An 11,907-nucleotide genomic window follows, 5' to 3' on the forward strand; every position below is an offset into this window, starting at 1 on the left:
GAAGACTATCTATGGTGTGGCAGCTATGAAATTGCATTTGCGAATTTGTGGGGTCCAGATTTGATTTTCCATCATCTGGCCATTTGTAAATAACTTAAAAGTGTGATTATTTTGAATAATCATCCACTAATAAAGCCACAAACTTCTTTTATAGCAGTTGAGATTATTATTTGAAATAGACTGAACGTATCTTTCTGCTTTTTAATTGCATGCTTAATTATATAGGTTTTTGGGGTTAATGAGTTTCACGTACTGTATTAAAGTCAAATGTTACATTGAGAGGACAATTAGATGTTTCTATGTGAATGAACAGTAACTTATTAGGTCCCTGGTGACTTGTTAAATCCAAAAAAAGAAACATGGTACTTGCACAATACTTGGATAGTCAAACTGTAAACTATAAAACGATCAAAACTGACCGACCAAATGTGAAAAACAGCACTAATTGGGAGTGAAACTAGATACAAATTCAGGACAAATCCATGAAAAAACTGAATGAAAGCAAGTAGTTTAAAATGAGCATTTTATGCTAAAGATCAATGTTATACATAATATAAATAATTAGTGAGTAATTAGTGTCAGCCTCAGTATGTCTGGAAATACTTAAAGAACAGAAAGACTTGTTCAATTCAGCCCATTTTGTCTTTCATCCCCGTGGACTCATTTAGCAAACAAGCCTGGACTGTCCTCTCCCCTGATACATTCACGCTAATTGTTGCTGATAACAAAGAGGTACAACAAAGATGCTTTCAAACACGGAGGGATCATGACGGGAACACATGTTTTCATTTTTTATTAAAAAACAAAAGTGTAAATCCACACTTTTCAGTTATTGTGGATATTCATTTGGGCCTGAATTTTCTCGGACAGTCCCGGGTCACTGAAATGATCTGGGAAAAAAAGAGAAAGAGAGATATGCTGGCCTTAATTTAAGAGTATAATTTAACATAATAGTTAGCACATAATAATGATTAATATTTATTACAATTATTTATTATTATAAAAAACTAAGAAGTATTATGTATTTAATTGCATTAGCTCAAGATATTTTTTTTGTTGTAATATAAATACAACAATTTTTTTCTTTGCAGAACAATAAATTATTCTATGTGAGAGACAGAATATTTACATACTGAAAAAATCGAATATATTAAACAAAAACACTTTCTGAATGTTATCAGGAGATTATATCCTAAATTATTTTCAAGACATTGATTATGCAAATGTGTCGGATAACAGATTAGGTTTATTATGTTACAGTTGCACTATAAACAAATATACCTGCTGCAAATTCACGAATATCCGTAACGTTAGGCCTTTTCAGAAACACATTCCTGTTAGAGAGAGAGAGAGAGAGAGAGAGAGAGAGAGAGAGAGAGAGAGAGAGAGAGAGAGAGAGGTGAATATAACAAAATGTGCTGTATCATGATCTTGATGAACATAAAGCAAAAACACTATACCTTAAGAAGTCACTCAGTAACATTTCCACCTCTGGATGAGATCTTAAATATTTTTCATTGGCTATCCTCGTCTTGATCTGGAGTAAGAGATGTTAAATCACTTACACTTATTTGATTTCGAAACATTTGCTAACAGAAATCAATCATATTTCCTAGGGGTGGGCGATATCTCGATATTTAAAATATATCGAGATATTTTTTAAACACGATATGGATTTTGACATATCGTATATATCGATATATTGTTTATATTTATAAAAAAAATTGTGTTATTTCAAATGTAGGCGCGTTGCGCGTGGCAAGCGCGCTCATAATGTAAGAGACGCCGGCGCGACCACAACATTGCCCAACATCAAATGGCAAACGTAATGCAAGCGGAACGAAACTGCTCGTTATTGTGTGGTTGAAGGACCGTTTCAGTTTGGACCAAAGCAGCGCGAGCCGATCGTGAATCGTGATCATGCGACACTGTTAGGCTACTACACAGCGCTAATGATCCAGTAAAGAAAGCATTTGAATTCGCCACAGAAGTAATAACATCGCTGCGAGATCTAGTGAGAAACATTCACATTTCTCCGTTATTAACGGATCAAACAGCGCTGACGTGGAAACCAGGAAGAAACATTGTGCCATGAATGAACTATCCAGTGTCCACAGATCAGCAACATTCACCATGGATTTACTGTAGTAACACTAACTGCAACCATGGGAGTTTGGCAGGAATATTAGGCTATAATGCCTTCAAGTAACATTACGTCGGTTTAATTTTGACATTATGAATACAATTGCCTCAAATGTTAATCTGAACTAAAAATAAACCTTTGTTTATAACTACTACAATATTACATTTCATTTTTTCCAAGGAGCTGTTTTGTTTTATATGCTCCTAGAGTCAATTATAGCTCCAGAATTGCTCAAAGTAAAAAAATATCATGATGTTTATGATGTTAGATTTAATTATAAAAAAATAATTAAAAAAAATATTATTTAAAAATGTCACAGAAGCACTTGTTCCTACATGAACTGCCTACCTCTTTGCACTTCAATAAAAAATACTTGGTGGTATTTGGCATATTTGTTTTTGCAGTAGTTTTTTTTTTTTTTGTAAAGATAGAGATATATATCGTATATCGAGATATAGCAAAATATATCGAGATATATTTTTTGCTCCATATCGCCCAGCCCTAATATTTCCCATACAGCTTATTTAATAAATCATATAGTATGACAAATGAAACTACTTCACGTATTCAGCTCCAATACAATTTGCAGACTCGACGTAAACAACTTTCAGCAGCAGTAAATGAAATACCTTGAAGTGATGCAGCCTCTCCTGCTGCTCGGGGCTTAAAGCGCCGATATCCAGTTCCTCCGGAGCGTTTCTCTCCGCCATGACAGCGTGACTTCTGCTGTGCTCCCAAGCACCTGATGTTGACGTGTGTCACGCATTCTGTTGCTAAGCAACACACTTCTACACTTTCATTCATTTTAATTCGAATCTAATTTAAATAAGATATGTATTTAAAGAATACTGAATGACAAGATTATGCATTTCCCCTTTGTTTAGCTTGTAGCTACTACATAGCCCACAAACAAGAATTGATTGTTTAATATAAAACTTGATTGTTCTAATTTGGTTGAACTTGCTAATATGTCTACAGTATTTTTTTTTGCGAGTAAATAAAAAATACATTCATATAAACAATTAATCGAGAGACTCGATGTTTTTCAGGTGACTTCATTGGATGACACATCGCTTTTACAACACGTCATGGAAACAAACAATACAGAGTGGTGACTTGACAAAGCTAAACTTGATCTCTTCAGCTCACAAACTGAGACAGATATAATGCCATTGCCCACTGGTAAGTGATATTTTATTAGTTTATACATGCTATATTATTTAGCTAGTCTTTTGTAACCATTTCTAAATATGTCTCTTGTTCATGTAACGTTAGGCCAGGTCGTTTGGTTATGGCTAAATGTACATTCATTCTAACGGCGGATTTGTCATATTTTTTTGCACTGAGTCGTGTTATAGTGTTATTGTCAATTCAAAGAAATGTTCTTGAATCTTGAAAGCACTTCTTGTTTACAGACACACACACACGTATACAAATCCAAGCGTTTACATTAGTCTTGACGTGACAGATTCAGAGACTTGAGTAAGAACCATTAGCAAAGTTTAATAGCAGTTTCAGAATAACCCAAGACACCGAGTAAATAATAGTTACAGAAAAAGACAACAGTAACAAATACGACAGTGGAAAAAAGATTGCCCACAACTACAGTAAGAGTGACCTCTTGTGGTGAATATTCCACACGTAACACAAACTGTAGAGGCACGGAACTAGTTTCCCATTCTGGGAGGAAATACATTTATATTAGCCTTCATAATATAATATAATATAATATAATATAATATAATATAATATAATATAATATAATATAATATACATTTTTTAATACTCTCTCTAAAAAGTATTGCATCACTTTATTACTAATAATTACTTTCTAAATTCCATGCCAACCTTGACCAGTTGAACAATACAAGGATAGACATGAAACTACTCTTTTAATTCTTGAACTGACCAAAGTATTTAAACAGAGAAGTTTACTTAAAAAAAAAAAAATATATATATATATATATATATATATATATATATATATATATATATATATATATATATTATAATAATAATAATAATAATAATAATAATAAATATATATATGATCAGATGTTAAATTTGGACGTTAAATCCACTATTGTGTTACAGTATGCAATCACATCAGAAGTTACTAATTAAATTACTGAAAAATTATAAGTAATTCCTCACATTAATTTTTAAGGGAAAAGTAATTAATTACTTAGTAATGCATGGAACCATGTCAATGAAAGACCTCCTCCAATAATGGAACATGCAAACACAGATTGCAGAGTGATACAAACATGTATCATGTGGTATATAATATCTATTATACACAAACAACACTGGTCTAAATATAATATAATATAATATAATATAATATAATATAATATAATATAATATAATATAATATAATATACAAACTAATATAATATACTATAATATAATATAATATACAAACTAATATAATATACTATAGTATAAAAACTAATATAATATGATATAATAATAATATAGAGTTTATTACATGTATATAGGATAATGTGTTATTATGACTCCACGTCATGTGTTGTTGTTTGTTGGGCAGGTACAGATGCCTCCTTAGGTTAATTTTCCTCAACCAGGCTGGTTTTGTTCATCAGCTGAGGCTCTAGCATATTTTTCACTGCTAGAAATGTAAACAAGGTAATTTAGTTGTGTTTAGTTAATAAACAGATATCTTACAGTAAGTAGTTATTTAGGTTTTTTTTATGCATTAATGTGTTAAATGGACCAACCTGTTTGTCCTGCAGATGGAGAATGCCAAAATGCCTAAGCTTATGACAAATATGGCTGCAACAGCAATGGCACAATCTATAGAGAAGAAAAAACAAAATCACCAAAATATTTAAATGTATACAACACTACACACACTGGTTTCATGACACTTGCTTTAAGATAGATGCTTTATGAAACTGCTGTTTTCAGAACAAATAGCCTACACTCCATTGAAAAAGTCTTGTCTAATGGTCACATGCCAAAATAATAATACTAATAAATATCTGATAATAATAATAATAATAGATATTATAAAGATTATATTAAAGATAATGATGCTACAAATACTGCTACCCCATCAAGTCATGTTTAATAGATTTTATTCAAATAATATATATATATATATATATATATTTTTTTTTTACATGGTTTTACTTACAGCAAGGTCCCTGTTACGTCACCACTTGCAATACTATATTCCCTCCCCCATCTCCAGAACTCTAGTCTAGTTTCCACAACCTCTGTACCAACCTTGTTTAAACTTTGAAAAGGCTCCAAAGATTATTCATAGTTTAGTGAAGTTGTTTTTGGTCGTACTTGGTTTTTGCGTTAGATATCTCTTAGATTGCTCTATTACTGATTTTTGACACAGAACTGATTTTTGGGAGTGGCTTTTAGTAAACTTGAGATAACTCTTGATTAATTTTGTATTTCGTGGTTTCACAACCTTTACCTACAATGAGATGAGGAGAATTATTACTGCTGTTATTCTCTTTTTTGTGTGTGTGTGTGGAATTTATGAACCGAAGTCTGGTAAGAAACAGTGTGTATGTGATTTGCATTAAACTTGTTATGCAGGCATACTTTTATAGTAAAATGGTGATCACTTTATTTTCTCTAAGTTGGCAATGTCTTGAAATGTGGCTATACAATTTTGCCAGACTATAGTTAAATATTGCCTGTTCACTTTTTCCAAATGCTGGGTATATTATTTATTATGGATGTTTTATGGACTTTACTTACAATGTTGTCTCTTTGTTGAACCAGAGGACAATGTATCTGTAAATATAATTATCAAAAAAAATTATAATAATTACATGGATTTACAAAAGCTCTGTTACATACGGTTAAGCAGTACTATATGTATCCATACCACCATTTCCTGAATTTTTCAATTTCCTTCTTAGCAAAACAAAGGTAGTCATTCTCAGTCATTACCTCTAGGTGGCAGAGATGTGTTAAAAACTGGCTTGTTGTCTGTAGAATTGGTACCTGATAATAACACACAGAATTGGATGCCATTGTAATCTTGTAATATTATTGTTGTATAGCTTCTGTTAGAGATATCAAAAAGAAGAACTACTCACAATAACATGCGAGCTCCCTGGTGTATTTCTACAAGATAATCAAAAAGCATTTGATTTGTGAATAAATATAATCCTCAAATATAAAGCAGTAAAACTATTCTGAGCAGATGAATAAAATTGTTACTGAACTCACAGGACAAGAGACGTGGAATTGGACTGAAACTGGACAGTAATTCACACGGATTCCTTTACGAGTTACGTCTTTGAAGGGATGAGAAAAGTTGATTAAACTTCCATCCAGGACTGCTGTGAAGATTTTCTAGGGGACAATTACAATCATAAACATGGTGAAACATTTTACACTATTTTCTTATTCTCACTGGTACAAGACAAGGCAAAACAAATTAATTTGTCAATCAGTGACAAATAATATCAGACAAAGCACAGCCAATTAGATAATACATACAACAGGGCTAAAAGGTCCTGGTCCTAAAATATAGGCCTATTTAGCTCTACAGGTTATATATTGTCACATGAAACCTTTTGCCAGCCTAGTGTTTTATAAGTTGCCATTTGACCACAGTGGGTCTTTTCACAAGTAATATCCATATTCAACAAAAAAAAAAAGCAAATGTAATCATCTTCAACAAAACTAAAAAGTTTGTCTCAAAATATGCTCCAAAGTTTCTGAAATTGTCATTAACTAAATCTATAACATTTAAAGGGATACTCCACTTTAAAATGAAAATTCTGTCATCATATACTCACCCTCATGTTGTTTCAAACCTGTATGAATTTCTTTATTCTGCTGAACAGAAAGGAAGATATTTAGAAGAATATCAGTAACCAGTCAGTTTCTGGTCTCATTGACTTCCATAGTAGGAAAAAAAATATACTATGGAAGTCAATGAGACCAGAAACTGTCTGGTTACTGATATTCTTCTAAATATCTTCCTTTCTGTTCAGCAGAAGAAAGAAATTCATAAAGGATTGAAACAACATGAGGGTGAGTATATGATGACAGAATTTTCATTTTAAAGTGGAGTATCCCTTTAAAAATATATTTGATAAATGACCTCCAATTCAAACTTTAGTCATTGCACCCACAACGACAAAACGCGCAAACAGGTGTTTAGAAAAGCAGCTGTGTGTTTTCTTGCTTATAAAAAAATTAAAAGGCTACGAAGTGCCTTTCGCCCGTTGTGCCCTAAGTCTTGACATTTAATTTCTCTATTAAAAATAAAAATAAATTTCAGAATGGCCTGACATATGAGAAATAAGTTCTGATATTTACATCAATGGTCCACTCAGCATCACACGCATCGTGTTGCACGTTCAAGGTCACGGCGACGGGCAGGTCGAAGTCGTAAGAGCCATCTTCTCTCTGCATTCCATCACAGGTTTCATCTGCTGCGACAAAATCCATCAAATTAGTCTAAAATATCGTATTTAAAACTGGGTTTGGAGTTAAGCGTCAACACATGTAGGCTACGGCTACCCATTCAACTAAATCGACAGGTTGCTCAGGGGCCGTATTCACAAAGCATTTTATCTTACCTCTAGGAGTACTCCTAAATCGCACTAAAATATTTTAGCTAGGAGTTTTCTCTTAAAAGTTATTCACAACGCCTTTCAGACCTACTCTTAGTAAAGAAAAATGACAACTCCTAAACTAAGAGTGAGTCTTCGTTGCTATGCATGACGTCATTACTCATGCACGAGCTTGACTGAAGTGACCACCTTGATTGGCTGATGATTGTAACGCGGGAATGATTCCAAACACCTCCCCTACGATGATGAGTGACAGGTCTGAGAATGCGTGCGCTGCACAAGTAGTGCGAAGGACGAAGATGATGAATAACTGAATAAATAGCCTAAATGAATAAAGAGTAAGGCAAAACAAATAGCCTAGTAGCCTAATGAAACATATGGATTGATGCAATATCTTTGCAACATTATTGAATTAATCTGTCACTGCCTCTGCCTACGTTTGCAAAGAGAAGAACATTTTAATTTGATTCACAATGAAACATTACAATTAGCTTACATGCAATGAGTAGCCTAGTTTTGGTTGTTGTTGGTGGCGTTATTGCAGCCCTAGTTATGCCTACAATGCAAAATTGTTCCCTCGCGATTGGAAGCTCCTGTAGCCGCCGCGTACGCATTTCAAAACATCGCAACGTGAAATGCCACAAAAAGCGGTTTGTGAATAGGTCTTAGTGAGTTAGGAGTCCTCTCGACTTCTTTTAAGCTGTCTCAGGCTTAGGTGCTACTTTTAGGGCTAAAATGCTTTGTGAATTACTCTTAGTCAAAAAAATTAGGAGTCCTAAAGTTACGAGTGACACGCCCATTATTTTTAGGAGTTGCTCCTAAATTTGCCAGTTAGGAGCTACTTTTAGCCTTAATATTCTTTGTGAATACGGCCCCAGAACGTCACATTTCTCTGACAAAATGCAAGTAGGCTATATTTTGGAAGATAACGGTAAACAAGTAAACGGCACGTCATATGATAACTTTATTAACTCGTAAATGGCTCATTATACGCCTGTTTTCTTTCTTTCTTTTGCGGCACAAGTGAGGGATTTGTCATTATAAAATGCATTTTCGTTAAAAAAAAAAACCAACGATATCCTAGAAATAGAATTAAAATGGAAAATATAGCTATCTTACCTTCGAGTGATTTTCCCTCGATAAGAGAAAACCACGATAGCAAAACAAGAAATACCAGAGCGAACGACATGATAGACTGAGCGCCGTGCCGGCTGAGTTTCCTGTAAAACCCAAGCACCTCACTGCAGAACACGGATATTGGTATAGGTTTAAGGGGTGGAGATTGGTAGGTTTAGGGGTGGGTTTAGGGATCAGGGGGTGGAGATGGGAAGGTTTAGGTATATGTAAGGTGAGAGGAGTTGGATCTGGATCCAACTCCTCCTCCTGGATTTTGTGTTCTGCAGTGAGGACCATCTCATAAAACTGGTCACAAAAAAGTCACAAAAGTTAAAGGCCTACTTTTGATGTTCTTTCTGATGCTAAAAAGAAGTTTCGATTATCAAACAAAAAAATACAAAATACATAGACTACAAGAACCATGGGCCAAACCATTTCTTTTAATAATATATTATTTTTTCTGATGAGGCAATAGCAGGCTAGAAATAGCCATTGACAAATGATACAGTAATAAGCATTTTTTTGTGTCACATCTCACATCATTTAACAGTTACAGTCAGGGACATGCTGAGAGTTCCCCAGGGGCAGGGGCTCAAATGTAAAAAAAAGAAAAGAAATAAAAGGGCAATGTATATATATGTATGTATGTATATATGTATATATGTATGTATGTATATATATATATATATATATATATATATATATATATATATATATATTATATTATATCCCATTAATATATCAAATTTTTATCATTATTTTCATATACATATGATACTGGTCTGAATTACTACTATCTACTATGGTCTGAATTTTAATGAAATAAGTAAAAGTATCCTTTGATATTACTAATAATGAATGAGAAGAAACACCATTTTCATTAGTGTAATATTTATTACCCCAAAAATGTAGACAATAACAAGGGTAGCCCCAAATAACAAAAATTGACAATGTCAGTAGCGGGTGTTTCCACCATTTGCCGCAATGACAGCTTGACAGCGACGTCTCATGCTCCTCACTAGCCTCATGATGTTGTCCTGAGGCAATGCGTTCCACTCTTCCACAAGTGCTGCACGCAGTTCTGCCAGGTCACGTGGGGGTGAGGAACGATCATCCTGTCTCTGCTTCAGCTGGTCCCAAACGTGCTCTGTGGGGTTCAGGTCAGGGGACATTGCTGGCCATACCATATGAGGCGCTCCGACTTCCTGAAGTCGAGCTGTGACAATTCTGGCACGATGTGGTGGAGCATTATCATCCATGAACAGAAAGTTGGGGGTGTGCTGGCGGAATTGGGGGATGATGATGGGTTCTATGATGTCTCTGAGGTAAGAACGTGCAGTGACTGAGCCATCTACAATAACCAAATCAGTTTTGCGCTGACTGGTGATGCCTGCCCAGACTGTTACACCTCCTCCACCAAAGCTAACTCTGGGGACCATGTTGACCTCAGCGTATCGCTCACCTCGCCTTCTCCAGCAACACTGACGAGTGTCAGGTCACCTTGCACAGAAATGATGGTCGTCAGCGTTGCTGGAGAAGGCGAGGTGAGCGATACGCCGAGGTCAACATGGTCCCGAGGGTTAGCTTTGGTGGAGGAGGTGTAACAGTCTGTAACACTAGAGCACGTTTGGGACCAGCTGAAGCAGAGACTGGATGATCGTACCTCACCCCCACGTGACCTGGCAGAACTGCGTGCAGCACTTGTGGAAGAGTGGAACGCATTGCCTCAGGACAACATCATGAGGCTAGTGAGGAGCATGAGACGTCGCTGTCAAGCTGTCATTGCGGCAAATGGTGGAAACACCCGCTACTGACATTGTCAATTTTTGTTATTTGGGGCTACCCTTGTTATTGTCTACATTTTTGGGGTAATAAATATTACACTAATGAAAATGGTGTTTCTTCTCATTCATTATTAGTAATATCAAAGGATACTTTTACTTATTTCATTAAAATTCAGACCAAATAGGAATAGCACTCATGTAAATACACTGTAAAAAATTTGTAACACTCCCCAATCAAAAATTTCAATTGACCGATAACATCTAAATTTTTCAATTGGCCCAAGTGAAAATCTGTACATTTAATTTTAGAATTTACAGAATTTCACTTGGGCCAATTGAAAAATTTAGATGTTATCGGTCAATTGAAATTTTTGATTGGGCAGTGTTACAAATTTTTTACAGTGTAACAATATCCCTAACTTATTGTGAGTAGTGTATAGGCCCATATTTGTAATAAGTCCTTTCACGTTGCCATCTCGCATGTTCTTGTCAGCTTACACTTCACATAATAGGCCTCTGTGGCACTTGGGCTTCATTAACTATGATAGTTTCATCAAATATTAAACGGTGTATCAATATCCATAAAAGTGTATCAAACACTTCTTACCATTAATGCGACTTTTGCAATATGTTACTTAATTTGGTTATAAAAGTTGTATCATTAGGCCTGTTTCTTCTGGCATGCAGAAAAAGTCACAGGGAAAAACAATCCCCGGACATAGTAAAAAAAAAAAAAAATGTAAATTTACAAAAGGAAATAGAGAGATGGGAATCCAGATTGTTGCATGACACCAAACCCATTTCAGCTTGTCTGGTCAAATGAAATCAGAAGTCACCCTTATCAGTCTCAGTCACACCAATGAATCGCCCACGCTCTTTGACTAAACTTCTGATGCATAACTGGAAATCTAAATCTACTGGACCGTCTTCTACTCAATCTCAATCTCCAGTCTGCCAGGAAATAAAGCCATTCACAAGGACTGAAACAATGTTTCACGAGTTCACACTTACATATAATTAGAGGGAGTAAAATTTTACGTGCTGTCCGAGGGGAGGGCTCCAAACTCGGAATTTGGCCCGAACCCAGAGTACTCCCCCGTGTATAGAAGTGGTTAGAACTAGAAGTGTGGAGAAGGGGTGGTGGAGGGATGCTGATAAACTGGTAAGACTGCTGTATATATATATACCTCTTATCGTTGATTAACTAAATGCTCTCTACTCGTGTTAATTATCTGAACGTGCTCCTCCCTAACTAATGTTGTGAATATGAACTTCACATTTTGAA

The 11,907-nt window shown here is 35.0% G+C and overlaps 2 protein-coding genes across 4 annotated transcripts; both read right to left on the reverse strand.

Moving 5' to 3' along the window:
• Positions 1 to 761: 761 nt before the first annotated feature.
• On the reverse strand, positions 762 to 3,249 carry riiad1 (regulatory subunit of type II PKA R-subunit domain containing 1). The gene is made up of 4 exons (XM_084385026.1): positions 2,773 to 3,249; positions 1,461 to 1,537; positions 1,282 to 1,334; positions 762 to 890 (listed from the first exon to the last, which is right to left on the reverse strand). The coding sequence occupies exons 1-4, from the start codon at positions 2,851 to 2,853 to the stop codon at positions 826 to 828; spliced, it is 276 nt and encodes a 91-aa protein (XP_084241152.1). The 5' UTR covers positions 2,854 to 3,249; the 3' UTR covers positions 762 to 825.
• Positions 3,250 to 4,492: 1,243 nt separating this feature from the next.
• LOC311276233 (uncharacterized protein) lies at positions 4,493 to 8,956 on the reverse strand. 3 transcript variants are annotated; one of them, XM_084385803.1, is made up of 8 exons: positions 8,842 to 8,956; positions 7,466 to 7,581; positions 6,365 to 6,490; positions 6,232 to 6,259; positions 6,083 to 6,136; positions 5,888 to 5,923; positions 4,885 to 4,960; positions 4,493 to 4,772 (listed from the first exon to the last, which is right to left on the reverse strand). In XM_084385803.1, the coding sequence occupies exons 1-8, from the start codon at positions 8,909 to 8,911 to the stop codon at positions 4,724 to 4,726; spliced, it is 555 nt and encodes a 184-aa protein (XP_084241929.1). In that variant the 5' UTR covers positions 8,912 to 8,956; the 3' UTR covers positions 4,493 to 4,723. The 3 variants fall into 3 exon arrangements, with proteins under 3 accessions (XP_084241929.1, XP_084241927.1, XP_084241928.1); XM_084385801.1 differs by having other exon boundaries at positions 4,499 to 4,775; XM_084385802.1 differs by having other exon boundaries at positions 4,500 to 4,775; positions 7,466 to 7,578; positions 8,842 to 8,944.
• Positions 8,957 to 11,907: the final 2,951 nt, after the last annotated feature.

The sequence above is a fragment of the Rutilus rutilus genome (assembly GCF_951802725.1).
Source record: "Rutilus rutilus genome assembly, chromosome: 17".
Taxonomy (NCBI): domain Eukaryota; kingdom Metazoa; phylum Chordata; class Actinopteri; order Cypriniformes; family Leuciscidae; genus Rutilus; species Rutilus rutilus.

Bases quoted from the DNA above. Each gene is read 5' to 3' on its own strand.
- riiad1 (XM_084385026.1), bottom strand. From the start codon at position 2,853: ATGGCGGAGAGAAACGCTCCGGAGGAACTGGATATCGGCGCTTTAAGC. The intron at 1,538-2,772 runs GTATTTCATTTA...CTCTTACTCCAG, and splicing joins AGAGGCTGCATCACTTCAAG to ATCAAGACGAGGATAGCCAA. The intron at 891-1,281 runs GTATATTTGTTT...TTTTTTTCCCAG, and splicing joins TATTCGTGAATTTGCAGCAG to ATCATTTCAGTGACCCGGGA.
- LOC311276233 (XM_084385801.1), bottom strand. From the start codon at position 8,911: ATGTCGTTCGCTCTGGTATTTCTTGTTTTGCTATCGTGGTTTTCTCTT. The intron at 6,260-6,364 runs GTGAGTTCAGTA...ATTATCTTGTAG, and splicing joins AATTCCACGTCTCTTGTCCT to AAATACACCAGGGAGCTCGC. The intron at 6,137-6,231 runs GTGAGTAGTTCT...TGTTATTATCAG, and splicing joins CAGGGAGCTCGCATGTTATT to GTACCAATTCTACAGACAAC.